This window comes from Ovis canadensis, chromosome 19 (genome assembly GCF_042477335.2).
Source record: "Ovis canadensis isolate MfBH-ARS-UI-01 breed Bighorn chromosome 19, ARS-UI_OviCan_v2, whole genome shotgun sequence".
Taxonomy (NCBI): Eukaryota; Metazoa; Chordata; class Mammalia; order Artiodactyla; family Bovidae; genus Ovis; species Ovis canadensis.
In genome coordinates, this window is record NC_091263.1 from 22,485,588 (window position 1) to 22,504,216 (window position 18,629).

General features: G+C 41.4%; 1 protein-coding gene across 8 annotated transcripts in view; it reads right to left on the minus strand.

The window, feature by feature from the left end:
* Positions 1-16,530, minus strand: part of CLASP2 (cytoplasmic linker associated protein 2) — a 179,866-nt gene extending 163,336 nt beyond the window's left edge. For all 8 annotated transcript variants that reach the window (XM_069561344.1, XM_069561342.1, XM_069561339.1 and 5 more), the window contains exons 1-2: positions 16,083-16,530; positions 5,417-5,495 (exon numbers count right to left, since the gene is read on the minus strand). In XM_069561344.1, the coding sequence (XP_069417445.1) occupies positions 5,417-5,495; positions 16,083-16,277 (274 nt within the window). In that variant the 5' untranslated portion in view covers positions 16,278-16,530. The remainder of the gene's footprint in view (positions 1-5,416; positions 5,496-16,082) is intronic.
* Between the last annotated feature and the right edge of the window lie 2,099 nt (positions 16,531-18,629).

Genomic DNA, 18,629 nt, shown 5'->3' on the forward strand with positions numbered 1-18,629 from the left:
GCCAACATCTGTTGAATCGTCAAAAAAGCAAGAAAGTTCCAGAAAAACATCTATTTCTGCTTTACTGACTATGCCAAAATCTTTGACTGGGTGGATCACAATAAACTGTGGAAAATTCTGAAAGAGATGGGAATACCAGACCACCTGACCTTACTCTTGAGAAACCTCTATGCAGGTCAGGAAACAACAGTTAGAACTGGACATGGAACAACAGACTTGTTTCAAATTGCAAAAGGAGTACGTCAAGGCTGTATATTATCACCTGCTTATTTAACGTCTATGCAGAGTACATCATGAGAAACGCTGGGCTGGAAGAAGCACAAGCTGGAATCAAGATTGCCAGGAGAAATATCAATAACCTCAGATATGCAGATGACACCATCCTTAATGCAGCAAGTGAAGAAGAACTAAAGAGCCTCTTGATGAAAGCAAAAGAGGAGAGTGAAAAAGTTGGCTTAAAACTCAACACTCGGAAAACGAAGATCATGGCAGCTGATCCCATCACTTCATGGCAAATAGATAGGGAAACAGTGGAAACAGTGTCAGACTTTATTTTGGGGGCTCCAAAGTCACTGCAGATGGTGACTGCAGCCATGAAATTAAAAGACGCTTATTCCTTGGAAGGAAAGTTATGACCAACCTAGACAGTACATTAAAAAGCAGAGACATTACTTTGCCAACAAAGTCTGTCTAGTCAAGGCTATGGTTTTTCCAGTAGTTATGTATGGATGTGAGAGTTGGACTATAAAGAAAGCTGAGCACAGAAGAATTGATGCTTTTGAATTGTGGTGTTGGAGAAGACTCTTCAGAGTACCCTGGACTGCAAAGAGATCCAACCAGTCCATCCTAAAGGAGATCAATCCTGGGTGTTCACTGGAAGGACTGATGTTGAAGCTGAAACTCCAATACTCTGCCCACCTGATGTGAAGAGCTGACTCATTTGAAAAGACCCTGATGCTGGGAAAGATTGAGGGCAGGAGGAGAAGGGGACAACTGAGGATGAGATGGTTGGATGGCATCACCGACTCAATGGACATGGGTTTGGGTAGACTCCAGGAGCTGGTGATGGACAGGGAGGTCTGGTGTGCTGTAGTTCATAGGGTTGCAAAGACACAGACACGACTTGAGTGACTGAACTGAACTGAAGCACTGAATTATCTCATTTAATCCTCATAACAACCCTATGAAATAGAGTAGGTCCATTGGATGAAGAAGGTCCGGAGGCATTTTAAATACCTGGATCAAGGTCACACAAGTAGCAAGTAGTAAAAAACCAGGATTTAAGTAATCTTTTAGGCCACGGTCATAATTAATTCCATTTATTTGTACCTGAGGTGGTGTGTGTGTGTGTGTCTGTGTGTATGTGTGTTAACAATCACATAACAATAATGGGAAAATAAAAATAAACACTTCATTCCTGAGTGGTTGAGTTTAACTCCAAAAAGAAAATACAGGGACTTTCCTGGTGGTCCAGTGGTTAAAACTACTTGCTTCCACTCCAGAGTTCTATCCTTGGTGGGAGATCTGAGATCTCCTAAACTGCAGTCAAAAAAAAAAATTCGACCTAAACAGCTCACTTCAGTTTAAAAACTAAAATTTATAAAATATAAACAACAAAATCAAAAAACTTCACACTACATAAACTTCAGACTTACAACTATTAACAAAATTTCATAAATTTTTTGCACTAGAATCCCTTTTTAATATATATACTCTTGGAGTCAAATAGAACAAGATTTATCTCTAGCTCTATTGGTTGTTTAATTACATAAGACAGTAAACTTCTGTTAGTTCAAAGATTTTCTCCTCTGTAAAACAAGGAGGGATCCAGGTCTATACCTCACACGGCGAGTGAGAGAATAAGTAAAACCGGTAAAAAGCACCTGTGCCAAGACCATAACAAGCATTCAGAAGTGTCAGCACTCTTCCTTACAGATCTGTATACAATGACCACCAGATTATTTATTATTCAACATATGCAATCAATAATCACTGGGAATCCAAAACAGAGCTTTTCACTCTGTAAACTCTCAAAAAGAACTTGTTAAACAAATAAACACATCTGTCATAGACTGGAATCTGGACAGGGAGACCCGGAAGGAGCTGGTATATCTTATCAGTGGGTATAAGCATGGAAGCATAGCTGCTAGTATGTTTTATCCTCTCGGCATTGTGTAAGATGCAAACCATTTACAAGACGCACAGCTGAGGGCCATGTACCTGACTGCTCTAACACTTTCTACAATATCATTTTGGATTAAAACTTATCTGTTTAAGATTTGTAAATATCTTTAAACATCTTTACTGGGTTTTGTTTTCATAAAGTTCCCTGGCAGTCCAGTAGTTAGGACTCCCTGCTTTCACTGCCAAGGGGCCAGGTTCAATCCCTGGTTGGGGAACTCAGATCCTGCAACCAGCATGGCCAAGGGCGGGAGTGGCAGGTAGGGGACAGACAAAAAATAACCAAGGTCGGTGATCAGTGTTAACTTGAATTGTGTTTGGGGAGGTTTGAACATTTAATTTTTCCATAAAACATCGAGTCACAAAAGAAAATGTAAATATACTAATGAATTACATTAATAGAGTGCATACTCTTTTTGGTACTAAAATTGACATAGATCCCAATTTTCCTAAAACTTCACTATTAATATAAAAAGATTAAAAATATCTGTAACAATAGTTAACCTAAGTGTACCAAAAGAAAAACAGTATCATTCATATCAAGTTACATACACCTAAGATTACCTAATCAAAAAAAGACCTCCAGCACATAATTTAATTCAATTTCCTTTCAAGGAAAGGCTTCTAAGATGGTTTGGCTAAGATTTAAAACAGGGCAAAACAAAAAGTGTTGGTTGCTTAGTCATGTTCGACGTGGAATTCTCCAGGCAAGAATAGTGGACTGAGTAGTCATTCTCTTCTCGAGGGGCTCTTCCCAACCCAGGGATCGAACCCGGGTCCCCTGCATTGCAGTCAGATTATTTAAGTCAACTCTGGGATTCTTAGTTTAGTACTATATCTCTTTAATAGCACAAAGATACACTGCAGCCTATCGTGTAGAGGTAATTTGTCACACAAATTAGAAATAATTATTTGAGGATAATCTTTCATTTATGTAAAGCAGAGAAGCCCAGTAAATGGATAAAAAGTGGGCATTCAATAAATGACAGCAAAACCGTGATGAAATATTCCTATTATATCATACTGACTCGCAAGTAACAACAAGCTCAAGTTTCACTAAGAACAATAACGAACACTTAGCGTTTAAAGTGAAAACGACACTAACAGTAAACGCACAGGGGTAAACAAAGAGGAAGAGATTAACAGATAAAAAGCTACACACATAAGACAACGTAGATATGTGGGAAATACATACAAAAAACACTAGCCAACAAAAACAACTTAATGTAATTAATTAATTTTTAAGGGTATAGAATCATGAAGTAAAGAAAAATTCAGTACTGGGTGAGATTAATCTGAAAAACTCCCAGATACTGAAATCAGAAGTAAATCATTAAAAGAGAAAGGAAGGACCCTGGAGAAGAGAAGATTTGAAAAAGAAATAACAGCATAGCAGAGGCATAAACAAGTTAAGCCAGAACTAACAACAGTGAGCAAGTTTTTGATTAACAAAAGTGGAGAGTATTCGCTGACAATCACAGATAAATAAGGCTGCTGAGGTGGAGAAGAGTCACACGGGCTGAGAAGACTGAAACTCCAAGGAGAGCAAAATCAGAAGTAAGTTCTGAAAACAGGATAGTCCTGGCAGGCAGCAAACGAGGGTTCTGGTCCTAATACTTCCACAGTGCCTAAATTCAAGCAGTCAGTACATACATCAAACTCCACCTGATTATGTGTGAGAAATAAGTGAGATATGCAATACCTAGAATTACTCTGAAGTCTGAAATATTGTCTGCAACAACTGATAGGGCAGGGGTCACAAATTCAGATGCCTACAGTCAAGGAGGTACCAGAAACACCAAAAATGAACCAGATCCAAGAACTCCAGCATTCCAACCTGTGTGTTATAACCAAAATTCCAGTTATGAGGAGACAAGAGGAGATGGGAGGAACTTAAGGACTAGAAAGCTCGTGACCAAGACAAAGAGGAAGCTACCACACAGCCTCTGCCGATATTCACATGTGGGAATGGAAAGAAGATCAGGGTTGCCGCACTGGCCAATTTTTCAAGACAAGCTGCAAATATGAATTTTTATGTAAAATTTCCTAAATGTTAATTCAAAATACTGTAAGATAATACATAAGCAAGTAACATGTTAACATCTATCACAGGATTTTAGCCAGGAAACTGACAGTTTCAAAAATCTTTTCAGAGGCTATTCATACAAAGATTGAATTGGAACCAGGTATTGATTAAAAAGGAAATAATACAGATAGGGACAGTTACTAAGATACTTCCATTGAAAGGAGAGGCAGTAAAAATAAAGGCCTAAGTTGGCAAAATTGAGTGGTATGCTGAACATGAAGCTGGCAAAAGATAATTTGAAAATAAGGGTGATGATACACTGTGAGGCATTAACTGAATCCATAAAAGAAGTCACAAACGTGAGGCTACCCTTAAATACATTTCTACATAACAGGACCAAATCCACTCACTCAAGCACTCCAAAAGGCACACAAAGGTCACTTGGGTTGAAAAGGTAAGTCAAAGCCCAGTCTGCCATCTAACTACTATACACAAGTGTGACACCAGCACAGCATTCCGGACTACAAACACACCAGAAGCGCCGTTCAGAGTATGGCCAGCAGCCCAGCACCAGTCTACAAACCTCTTGTGGGCAAGACAGTGAGTTTTTCTAAAACAAGGTTTGGAAACAATGTGACCAAAGTAAATTTTACATTTGTTGACTCTCACAATAAAAATTGAGCCTTGTATTTTTTTAACATTTCGTTTCACTATAATTTATTTGTACTGTATTTTATAAAATACTGGTCTGCAATAGGCTAGCAATGAAAAAACGGGTCCTTCACCACAGATAAGGCTGAAAAGTGGTGCTGCAAACTATTTTGTAAGTTACTAATATGTTACAAAAAAGTAAAAGATACAGTAAAAAAATTTGAATATGAAGTAAAAATCTATTAGATGTATATTAAGTTACTAATATGTTACAAAAAAGTAAAAGATACAGTAAAAAAATTTGAATATGAAGTAAAAATCTATTAGATGTATATTCGGTAATTTTTTTGCTTTTGTTTTTGTCTTAAAGGAAACATATTTATTTAAATAGGCTTAGAATCTTTTATATCTCAGCAAATTAAAAATGCTTAGTAGTGGATCTCTGAATTGTATACAATTACATTTGTGCATTTACAGAGAACTAATTCTGTTAAACAAAAACTATGAAAAAGTCAGTAGGTCAAACACTAAAATAATTTATAAATAAAATTAACTTACCCATTGCTACATAGGACTTAAATCGTGTTGATAATCTGTCCACAAAGGCACTTAAAATTTCCAATCCCATTAATGACACCTACAGATAGAAAGAAATTTTAATGAATACAAATTACAGATGCATATTATAATAACAGTATGTAACTGTGACATAAAGTTCTTCACCTATTACCAAGTTAAAACAAAAGACACTGAAATATTCAGGGTGAACAGTCATGAGCTTCAGTTCAGTTCAGTTCAGTTCAGTCACTCAGTTGTGTCCGACTCTTTGCGACCCCATGAATCGCAGCACGCCAGGCCTCCCTGTCCATCACCATCTCCCGCAGTTCACTCAGACTCACGTCCATCGAGTCCGTGATGCCATCCAGCCATCTCATCCTTGGTCGTCCCCTTCTCCTCCTGCCCCCAATCCCTCCCAGCATCAGTCTTTTCCAATGAGTCAACTCTTCGCATGAGGTGGCCAAAGTACTGGAGTTTCAGCTTTAGCATCATTCCTTCCAAAGAAATCCCAGGGTTGATCTCCTTCAGAATGGACTGGTTGGATCTCCTTGCAGTCCAAGGGACTCTCAAGTCTTCTCCAACAGCACAGTTCAAACGCATCAATTCTTTGGCGCTCAGCCTTCTTCACAGACCAACTCTTGCATCCATACATGACCACAGGAAAAACCATAGCCGTGACTAGATGGACCTTAGTTGGCAAAGTAATGTCTCTGCTTTTGAATATGCTATCTAGGTTGGTCATAACTTTTCTTCCAAGGAGTAAGTGTCTTTTAATTTCATGGCTGCAGTCACCATCTGCAGTGATTTTGGAGCCCCCCAAAATAAAGTCTGACACTGTTTCCACTGTTTCCCCATCTATTTCCCATGGAGTGATGGGACCGCATGCCATGATCTTCGTTTTCTGAATGTTGAGTTTTAAGCCAACTTTTTCACTCTCCTCTTTCACTTTCATCAAGAGGCTTTTTAGTTCCTCTTCACTTTCTGCTATAAGGGTGGTGTCATCTGCATATCTGAGGTTATTGATATTTCTCCCGACAATCTTGATTCCAGCTTGTGTTTCTTCCAGTCCAGGGTACGCTATTCTTAAATGGCCAATAACAATAATAATATGCAAATGCAGGAAGATAGTGATATAGCCTATTTGGCAAAATATTAATAACTGATGAATTAGGTAAAGGGTACACAGGAGTTCACAGACTATACCTGCAACTTTCCTGTAATGTTGAAATGTTTCTTAAATGAAACATTTAAGCAAAAACAGCACATTTAATTACAGAGGAATCCCAGCTTCTGTCTAGGATAAAGAAATTGGAAGAAAGTATCACTGCCACTGTAAACAAGAAAAAGCCAAATAATCTGCAAAACTGTAACTGTTCTTGAATCCATTTAGAAAGCTATGGTTGTAGAATCATCATCTAGCTTGAAATCTTAAGGAAAGACAGATGCCAAGGAGAGATGAGACGTAAGCAGTAGGTCACATGTGGAAGAGGACAGAAGTAAGATGAAGCCACAGTGCAAGTGGGTGAAAAGAATTTGGGTATATTCAACCCCTTGCTAATACCTGAGTCTGGGTTGCATGGAAATACAGAAACCTGTTACTGCAGACACAAGAGGAGTTCACGCCTGCTTGCAGGCTTTCTCCACAAACCGCCACTAGACACAGTGAAGACAGAGAGCAGGGTGGGAGACCAGAGAAAGCCCTTGGCAGCTACAGGTCTTGGTAGAAAGGAGTAGCTACCTCTGCAAGCAAATCACAAACCTTCTCCAGCTCCTTGTCCTATAAGAAACAAAAATCTGAAGCTACAGATGGAAAGAGAAACACTGTTATCCTCCTGACAGAGGTAAACACTAACAACTACTAAGTAAAGAGAAAAGGTTGGGGCAGGGGGGAAGCCTTCTACTTCACCGGTAGGAGGAGAAAACCATGCTGGGCTCTCATGATTAAAGCTTCCCATTGAGGAGGGACAGGGTTTCTGAAAGAGCTTTACCTTAAGGGTCAGGGACAGAGGGTTCCTAAGACTGAAGCTGGGCCAGGAAAACAGAATAGCCCCACTACTCATAAACGAGGCAGCAAGATGGGAAGAAGCAACTGCAGTTTACCACTGGGGAAAGGAGAAAACCCCTCTCTGCAGTACAAGAAAAAAGAGAAAGCCTAAAGTGTATGGCTAGATGATTTACAAGCTGGAATCAAGATTGCAAGAAGTATCAACAGCCTCAGATATGCAGATGATACCACTCTAATGGCAAAAAATGAAGAACTAAAAGAGCCTCTTGACGAGGGTGATAGGCAAGAGTGAAAAATCTGTCTTCAAACTCAACATTCAAAACACTAGGATCATGGCATCTAGTCTCATCATTTCATGGCAAATAGAAGAGGAAAAAGTGGAAGCAGTGACAGATTTTATTTTCTTGGGCTCCAAAAATCACTGCGGATAGTGACTGTAGCCATAAAATTAAAAGATGCTTGCTCCTTGGAAGAAAAGCTATGACAAACCTAGACAGCACATTAAAAACCAGAGACACCACTTTGCCAACAAAGGTCCGTATAATCAAAGCTATGGTTTTCCAGTGGTCATGTATGGATTTGAGAGTTGGACCATAAAGAAGGCTGAGCACTGAGGAATTGATGCTTTCAAATTGTGGTCCTGGAGGAGACTCTGGAGAGTCCCTTGGACTGCAATGAGATCCAACCAGGCAATCCTAAAGGAAATCAACCCTGAGTATCCACTGGAACAACAGATGCTGAAGCTGAAGTACTTTGGCCACCTGATGAAAGAGCCAACTCAAAAAACCCCGATGCTGGGAAAGACTGAAGGCAGCAGAGGATGAGATGGTTAGATAGCATCACTGACTGAATGTACATGAATGTAAATGAACTTCGGGAGATAGTGGAGGACAGAGGAGCCTGGCATGCTGCCATCTATGGGGTCACAAAGAGTCAAACACGGCTTAGCGAATGAACAACAACAAAGTTGGGGGGTGGGTGCAGAAACAGTGAGGACTCAGCAATTCCACTCCTAGCTATATACCCAAAGGAATTAAAGCAGGCATAGATGCTTGCATGCCAATGTCATTATACACCACTCATTACAGCCCAAAGGCAGAAAAGCCCAAATGACCATCAGATTGGTAAATAAACCAAATGCCGTAGATGCATGCAATCAAATACAGTTTGGCCATAAACAGTAATGACTGATGGGCTTCATGGTGACTCAGACCGTAAAGAATCTGCCTGCAATGCGGGAGGCGAGGGTTGGGAAGATCCCCTGGAGGGCATGGCAACCCGCTCCAGTATTCCTGCCTGGAGAATCCCTAGGGACAGGGGAGCCTGGCGAGCTACAGTCCATGGAGCTGCAAAGAGTCGGACCTGACTGAGCGACTAAGCACACAGCACGGTAATGACTGACACAAGCTGCAACATGGACGAGCCTTGAAAACACTCTGATGAGTGCAAAAGCCAGACACAAATGGTTACATGTTGTGTGATTCAACTTCTCAGAAATGTCCAGAACAAACAAATCCAAACAGAGAAAGTAGATTAGTAGTGCTTAGGGCTAGTGGATGTAGGGGGTAGGAAGGTAACAGCTAAATGGTACAGGGTTTTTTTTTGACGTAATGAAAATGCTCCAAAATCGACTGTGCTGATGGTCATGCATACCTGCAAATACATTAAAAAACAATGAGGCGTGCACCTGAAATGAGCGAACCGTATAACATGTGAATTACATCAATAAAGCTATTAAAAACTTAACTGGAAGCACAGACACACTCATACACAAAATTTAATAGATGATGAAAGCAGTATCTGAAATCAGCAGGAAAAACACACACTCTTAGTAAAATCTCACTTAGGAATCGATCCTGAAGATACACCAGCAAAATTATGAGAAGACACAAAAAGATTAATGCAAGAGACTGGAAACTACCCAAACATTCATCAGTATGAGACAGATTCAAAAAAGTATGGTCCATCCACACTACTGACTACTATGACACTTTAAAAATAAAATTGAAGGCTACCCTACTTTTGCTTTGCAATGAACTCCAAGATACATTAAGTGAAAAAAAGCAAGTTGGAGAGACACATATTTAATATATATTTAAAAACAGGACTACTGGTCCGGGGTGGAAGGGAGGCTCAACAGCAAGGGAATATATGTATACTTATAGCTGATTAGCTTATACTTATAGTAGAAAGTAATACAATGTTGTAAAGCAATTTTCCTGCAATTAAAAAAAATTTAATTGAAAGAAATTTTTAAAGGAGGGCTACAAATATTAAGGGATATAGTTATGAATGTTTAAAAAATAACAACAATGGAAAGATAATCAGAAAAAAAATTTTATGGCTGGGAATAGTGTATATAAATCACAGACAAAGAAACCAGACTACTTTGAATATACCTTCTTTGCAGCAATAACTAATTTCATTGAAAATGAAATAAAATAAGTAAACATAATGCTGGTGTTAGTCACTCAGTCGTGTCCAACTCTTTGAGACCCCATGAACTCTATAGCCCACCCAGGTTCCTCTGTCCATGGAATTCTCCAGCCAAGAATACTGGACTGGGTTGCCACTGCTTTCTCTAGAGATCTTCCCAACCCAGGGATCAACCCTAGGTCTTCCACACTGAAGGCAGATTCTTAACCATCTGAGCCACCAGGAAAGCCCAAGTAAACTGAAATGTATACTCAATTAACAGCATAACCACACAGAAGACTATTCCAAGTGACTTTAAAATATAGCAATCTGACTGTCCCTCTCTAGTGGGATACACCTTAAAGACAAAAACAAAACTCTGCAAAAGAGAAACAGTCAATGTTATTTAGAATTTCTGTTGATAAAAGGAGATATAGATATAAGATATATAAAAATAGCAAAAACTGCAGTCTTGAATCTGAATATAAGTATGAACTCAAAAAATACTATTCTTTAAAAAAATCTAGAAACAAAGATCAAATGAGTAACAATAAGTTCCATTAGCACCTATGTTGTAGTTTCCACATTCCATTTCCCACAAAAAGGAACCAAGTAGCTGATTGCAGGGCAGGAGCAGCAATATGATCTCATGATACTGGAGAGCAAAGACTACCAAAGGTTCTTAGGGTCATCTGATAGCACAGTTTGGATATTAGTAAGAATAATGACTGGGAACTTCCCTGAAGATTCAGTGGTTTAGACTCCAGCCTTCCACTGTAGGGGGCAGGGTTCAATCCCTGGTTAAGGAACTTGAAATGTATTAGACATATTTAAATGCAAGACTTCGTACGATAACAAAAACTATCTGGCCAACACTGGAGCATGCTAGTTATTTTTACCTCATTATTTTGACAATTAGTAAATAAAGAAATTATATAAACTATACGAAAGGAATGAAACAAGGTTCAGAATTTAGAGTTCCAGAATATCACAATCACTGACAGTAATGCCACTTGCAAAGTCTGAACCACCAGCAACCACATACCGGTAGTGGTGTGAATTGGCAGTGGTAACATTTACAGCAGTATGTACTGGGGCAGCCATCTGACTAGCATTATGCCTTCCTGGGTAATCAGGCTGGCACATTTATACACGGAAACATTTTATCTCATTGTAACTATATGTAATTTTCCTTTATAGTACAGTGAGAACATATTGGGGATTTTTAAAAGTGATGAGTATTGAGTATTCTCTATAAACTTTATTTCAGGATTGTAAGGGGGAGCATTAAAAGAGGGTGCTGGCAGCTTCCCTGGCAGTCTAGTGGTTAAGACACCATACTTTCATTGCAGGAGGCATGTGTCTGATCCTTGGTCAGGGAACTAAGATCCCACTTGCAACATGGCACAGCTAAAAAATAAAAAAAATTTTTTTTAAAAGAGGGGGCACTAAATTGGGTTCATAATCACTACTCTTACAGAACTCTCATGCACACATACAAGGTAACAATGCAAAAGAACAATGTGAATAGTAAAAAGGCAAAAACCTGAATGTTCTTCCTATGCGGCAGGTAAGCGAAAAAGACAAGATCCATATGTACAGGCAGACTTCAAACAAAAAAAATAGTATACTGTCAGAAATTGATGGTTTATAAGATATACAATCAAGGTTTTGCTAACACTGGAAGGTGGCATCATCCTTCAAATGGTAAAAGAGCTGTGATTTTGTATTACAAGAAAAGACTTGAAATCCTAGCATGTTACTAGCCCAGCACTACACAGTTATAATATAAATGCTATTTACTGAGTTTTCCATTTTGAGAGTCAACTTATTATTACATTTACAGATAGACAAAATTAAAAAGTTAGAGATGACAAATGATAGGAAATTGAAGAGGTTTATCAAAATACAGAAAAGGAAAGGAAAATTCTAAAGTCCCTTCATTCAAATACTCTATCAATTTACCAGTCTAGGACCTAAGCCAAAATACTTACATCTTTTCTACACAATGAGCAAACAGTACTGGCTTTCTAAGGCCACCTTAAAGATTAAATGAGATAATGGAAATAAAGCACCTGAGACAATGCCTGGTACTCACTAAGGGCTCTTTAAATGGTGGTTATCATATTTAACTGCATTTTATAAGGAACATTTTTATTGCTATAACACCATTTTTAAATTAGGTTTTTCCAGTGGTCATGTATGGATGTGAGTGTTGGACTGTGAAGAAAGCTGAGTGCCGAAGAATTGATGCTTTTGGACTGTGGTGTTGGAGAAGACTCTTGAGAGTCCCTTGGACTGCAAGGAGATCCAACCAGTCCATTCTGAAGGAGATCAGCCCTGGGTGTTCTTTGGAAGGAATGATGCTAAAGCTCAAACTCCAATACTTTGGCCACCTCAAGAGTTGACTCATTGGAAGACTCTGATGCTGGGAGGGATTGGGGGCAGGAGGAGAAGGGGACGACAGAGGATGAGATGGCTGGATGGCATCACCGACTCGATGGCCATGAGTTTGGGTGAACTCTGGGAGTTGGTGATGGACAGGGAGGCCTGGCGTGCTGCAATTCATGGGGTCACAGAGAGTCGGATGCGACTGAACTGAACTGAACTGAAAATCACAGGACTTACCAAAATCAAATGCCAGAGGATATATATCTTATATAATGTACATACCTATCCACACATTTTTAAACCTTCAATTAATGATTTCTCCACTCAGCTGAAGATCCCAACTGCCCGTTTAACATCTCAACTTGGATGTCAAACAACCTTCTCAAACCTGACTTTTTACTTCCTTCACCTGACTTGTTTTCTCAGTCTTCCCCGTTTCAGTAAACACTACCCTCTATTAGTGCTTAAGCAATGCAGTGACCCCCAATTCCTCTCTCTCAACCCTCATACTCAATGCTGTTGGCTCTACCACTAAATCACCCTCCAACCTCTCACTTCTCAAGTACTGCCACTGTTATCAAACCAGTCTGAGCCACCAACTCTCCGATTCTTTTGCTGCTTTAACTGTCCACTCCTCACAAAGATGGCAACCCACTCCAGTACTCTTGCCTAGAAAATTCCATGGACTGAGGAGCCTGGTAGGCCCCATGGGTTCACAAAGAGTCGGACACGACTGAGCGACTTCCCTCACTTCACTCACCTCACAAAGCAGCCAACCCTCTACGTAAAAACCCTCCAATGATTCAGAGTAAAATCCTATACAGCTCTTTCTACCTGCCCCTTTGAGCACCTCAGCTCACTTGGAAACTCTAGCCACACTGGCCTACCTCCTGTTCCTCAGCAGAGCTAAGTCCTCTGCATCTGTGGCTTCCTCTGCCCAAAGGCATTCTTCACTCCTGGACTTCTTTCCTAAATGTACTCAAATTTCATCTCACTTCCTTTACTTCCCAAACAGTCTCATCTTCGCCTCATTCTTTTACATCAGTTGATTCATAAGCACTTATTACATGGAACTCATCTGTATACCCATCTGCCTTCCTCTTTCTTATAGGATCTCCACGACGGCAGCAGTCTCACGCCCCTGCTTTAAATCACTCCGTCAGGGAGGTCTTCAGCGACAATTTAAAATCCACACATCTGCATCCTACCCAATGCTTCTATTCCCTTCACTGCTTTTCTCCAAAGCATTTATCATCATCTAACACAGAAGAGACTCCAGTTATTTACCTTGTTTATTCCTCTGCCCCCACGAGAATCCAAGTACACAAAGGCAAGGACTTCTGTTGTTTTTTCACTCTTGTATCCCAGGGCCAAGAAGAATATGTATACATTGTAGATCTTCATGTAATAATGTTAGTTGCTCCGTCGTGTCCGACTCTTTGTGATCCCATGAACTATATATATAGCCCACCATGCTCCTCTGTCCATGGGTCTTCAGGCAAGAATAATGAAATGGGTTGCCATCCCTTTCTGTGTCTCAAGTGCCCAGAAGAGTGTCTGCACATTGTAAGTCCTTAATTAATGCCCAAATGAAGCTGAGTGAATAAGCCTTTCTAGTCTTGTTCATAGGTGGGTTCTCAATATCTGGAATACTTAGTATTAAGTATACGCACTCAAATTCACTGAAGCAATGACTGTTAATTAAAGACACACAGCAAAAAAAAAAAAAGACACTCAAATTGTGAAGTACTAACAATTCCAAAGAAAAACTTTATTTTGTTCAGCATAGTTTGAATTTAAGTACACTTCTATTTGTGCGTATATTCAAAAAACTGATACACTTTTTTCAAAAGATTTCAATAGTCACTGTACCTTCAGTAAAAAATGATGACTTAACTTGGTAATTCAGTATATAAATTTCAAATAAACTAACTAGAATGCTTTCTCCCGAACAATGTCACAAAAGGTCTTATATTATAGCATTCACTAGAAAGGAGAGAAATAATGATTCAGGCAGGAGAGATCCAAGTTGATGAATTCATGTCTTGAGAAGACAAGAGGGCATGGACACACATGCCTTCAATACCCACGTGGAGGAACGGGCAGAAGTGAGAAAGCCCACTTCTGTAACAGAAAAGGCAGAGTGACAGGGGCACGAAAGGAAGTCTGCAGGTGAGGCTATGGGAGTTCTCTCCCGATTTCTAAAACTCTCTCAGGCTACCATGTCTACCGAGGAGCATGGAGAAAATGTACAGTAAAGAGATAAGAACCTGAGTCAGGTCCCTGATGGATCTAACTCTGAAGGACCAGTTAAAGGGAAAACAAAGCAATGAGTAGAAGTTCTGGGCAGAGACATCAAAGAAGAAGCAGGATACCGTGGAATCACAGAAGCCAAGAATATGTTTCAAGAGATGGGACCGCTCAACTGTCACTCACTGATGGCACCTCTGAGGAGTGCCAATTCAACCACAGGCAGCATAGGGGCAACACAAGGGCTTTCAGGTGGCAATGGAAGTAAGCGTTACCAAAGAGCCAACTTTGTACAACAGTCAACTACAAAGTCAACTATCTTAAGTGCCTATGCCCTTCCTACAGTGCAAGTAAATTTAGGTCTCGTCTTCCAAAGAAATAAGACTAATCCTCTAAACAGTAACGGTGTATCCTTAAACATTAACTTTTCCCAAAGTTTTCAAAAATAATACAGAAGCAGTATATAATGGAACAGTGAGGTGGTTAATTCCCAAACTGTTTATTATCGTTGTAAAAAGTCAAACCCTTCCAAAACTCTTAAGTTTCATCATTAAATCTGCATAATAACTTTAGAGTTTCCCTTTCTTCTCTATGATGATAATGCTTTCAAACTACAGCCTATTCGCTGTTTTAAGTATCTGTTACTAAGAAGAATCACTTCAACCACACGATGCTTGGACCAGCATTTTAAAGCAACACTGCCACCAGAAGACTAGAAAGCAAAGTTACTACTAAAAACCACAGTACAGGCTGATTACAGAAAATTTACCTGGTCTCCCAACGTGGCTGCATTACAACCTGCCTACAACCGGCTCTTCTGAAACACTCATTCCTTCTTGTACCTCATTTTTTAATTTTTTTGCCAGTATCAGCTAACCTGCCACGGCACGGTTTCAAATCCGAGTCAGTCCTTAACTACGGCAAAACAAAATGACACAGAGCGTTCAATTGCTTTCCGTCGACTGTCAACAAAAAGCAAATAAATAATGCCATGAAGTCAGGCTCTTTTCACTAGATTTAACGGTAAACTTAATCAGGCACCTTATTACGCTCTAAAAGATGCTTTAGACACGAAAAGCACGACCTTTCAGAAACAGAAAAAACTATACAAGAAAAAAGAAACCAAGCGATTAAGTAGGATAAAAATGCTAATTCAAAAGGATTAACTTGACATCTCTTTTGAACTTCAAATCTGAATCTTCCTGTCCTACGTCTCGCCCTGGGTAGTGTTACACAGGTACGTACGAATGTATAATAAACGGTCTGCTACACGTTTACGCATGTAAATGATCACTAGTTTTTAAAAATAGGTGTTGAAACATAATGCCTTAGTGCCAAGGAACTCTACACGGTATCACAGAATCGCTGAATTTGCCACTGCTCACAATCGTGGAAAAAGTTGGTCTTGGTAGGAAGGTGGGCTCCCGCTAGCTTTCGGAGAGGCAGGCTCGCCGGTGGGGGGCAAGTCTGGGGACCCAGGGTCCGCCGGGCGGTCCAGAGGTGCCCGGGGCCGCCCGGGGGCCCACCCGGCCGCCCGAGCACGTCCGGGATTAAAGGGCCGGCGGGAGAGGGCGTGCCCCGCCAGGCCGCGCAGCCGCCGCTTACCCGGTAGTTGCTAGAGCCCACCCAGCCGGTGAGAGCGTCGACCGTCTTGCTCAGACGGGCCAGGTCCTCCTCCAGATCCGGGATGGCGCCGGGCGCGCCGAGGTAGAGCAGCAGCTCCTGTCCGACCTGCAGGCGGCCGCCGACGTCCTTCTGCTGCACCTGGGCGCTGAAGTACTCCATGCTGCGGGGCTCCATGGCCGCGGCCGCCCGCCCGCCCGCCCGCTCGTGAGGGGCCAACTTTCGCCGAGCGCCGCCCAGCCGCCAGAGCGGGGCCCCGCGCGAACGGGCGGGACGCGCTCGGTCCGGCCGAGGCGCGGCTCGCGGGGCGCGGCGGGCGGCGGGAGCAGCGCCAGGCACCCAGCGGCCCCCCAAACTAGTCAAACTCGGCGCCCCCCGCGCCCCAACCCGCTTCAGAGGCCGCGGCCGCCGGCGACGTCAGCGCGCGCGTGACGTCAGCGCGACGCCGGCGAGCGAGCGCCCGCCCGCCTGCCCGCTGGTCCGCACACAAGGTTCGCGGAGGCGGCGGCCGCAGCGGGAGCTGGTGGGGGTCGTGGAGCCTCTGGGGAAGTTGCGGTCGGTCTGGGTTGGCATCCCCAGGAAGCCGACGATTCTCTGCCAGCCGCCACCTCAGCACTCAGCCGTCGCCTTGTAAAATCTTAGGCCCTTTCAAGTTTTCCTCCACTTTAAATCAATACTTGGGAAAGTTTCTTTGACTTGGAATTCCCCTTCCCTAACTCCACTGCCAGATTTGTGGGGTTTTTTAGGCTTTGGGCGTTTGGGTTTGTTGGTGGTGGTGTTACTGCTTTTTTGTTGGTTTGTTTGTTTTTTGTTTTTTTTTTGTAGAATACACTTTCTTATATTAAAAAAAAAATATTAATAATGACCCCTGCTTCCAGCCACTGCCACTTGTTGGGTTGCCGTGTGAGTATGCTTTACAAAAAAAAAAGGTTTAATTTACACAGACTAAAATGCACAGATTTTAAGTGGCCCATGCATTTTGTCAAAGGTACTCACCAGCGTGAATAACCACCATCCTAGGAACGATAGAGCATATTTCCGTCATTTGGAAGTTAAGTTAGAACTTCCAAATGACGGAAGTTAGGAAGTTAGGAACTTCCAAACCAATAATCATTGCCTTGCCAGGAAATACTAATCAGATTTCTATCACCGTAGCATAGCTTTCCGTATTACTTAATTTCACGTGACTTCATAACAGTCTATGCTTTTACTGAGTTGGGCTTTTTTCTTTAGTATGTTTTGAGGTTGATCCAGTGCTGTTGGTCTGTCAGTAGTCCCTTTTTATTGCTGAGTAGGAGTCCTTATATGGAAGCACCATAGTTTGCCACCCCGTCACCTGTTTATAGACATTTGCACTGTTTCACTTTTCAGATTTCCGGCTGTAACCAGCTATAACCGCTAGTGTACAAGTCATTGTGCAGAGACAAGGTTTCATTTCTCTTCGGTAAATACCAAGTACTGGAATTACTAGGTCTGTGTCATGAGTGTATGTTTAACTTTAGAAGAAACTGCTGAACTGTTTTCCAAAATGTCTGTACCATATTAAACTCCCATCAGCAGTGCTCAGAAGTACCAGTTGCTCCCCATCCTCCACAATATTTAGTATGGCTGGGTGATTAATTTTATCCATGATGTTGTTGTTCAGTCGCTCAGTTGTATCCAACTATTTTTGACCACATAGACTACAGCATGCCAGGTTTCCCTGTCCTTCACTATCTCCCAGAGTTTGCTCAAACTCATGTCCATTGAATTGGTGATGCAATTCAAGCATTTCATCCTCCATTGCCCCCCTTTCTCCTCCTGCCCTGAATCTTTCCCAGGATCAGGGTCTTTTCAAATCAGTCAGCCATTTGAATCAGGTGGCCAACCTATGGAAGTCATGTTAATGGGTGTAAACTGGTCTAGAATACACTCTAAATGGACATGTTAGTTCAGTTCAGTTCACTTCAGTCGCTCAGTCGTGTCCAACTCTTTGCAACCCCATGAATCACAACACGCCAGGCCTCCCTGTCCATCACCAACCCCAGGAGTTCACTCAGACTCACATCCATCGAGTCAGTGATGCCATCCAGCCATCTCATCCTCTGTTGTCCCCTTCTTCTCCTGCCCCCAGTCCCTCCCAGCATCAGAGTCTTTTCCAGTGAGTCAACTCTTCGCATGAGATGTCCAAAGTACTGGAGTTTCAGCTTTAGCATCATTCCCTCCAAAGAAATCCCAGCGCTGATTTCCTTTAGGATTGACTGGTTGGATCTCTTTACAGTCCAAGGGACTCTCAAAGAGTCTTCTCCAACACCACAGTTCAAAAGTATCAATTCTTTGGCACTCAGCTTTCTTCACAGTCCAACTCTCACATCCATACATGACTACTGGAAAAACCATAGCCTTGACTAGATGGACCTTTGTTGGCAAAGTAATGTTATTTAGCTTCCTGCTAATTATTTCCAGCCACAATTTAATAATTTTAAATATCTGTCTCTTCTATTATACAGAAACTCCAAGATCATTCGTGTTTTCCCTAGGATGGTGCTG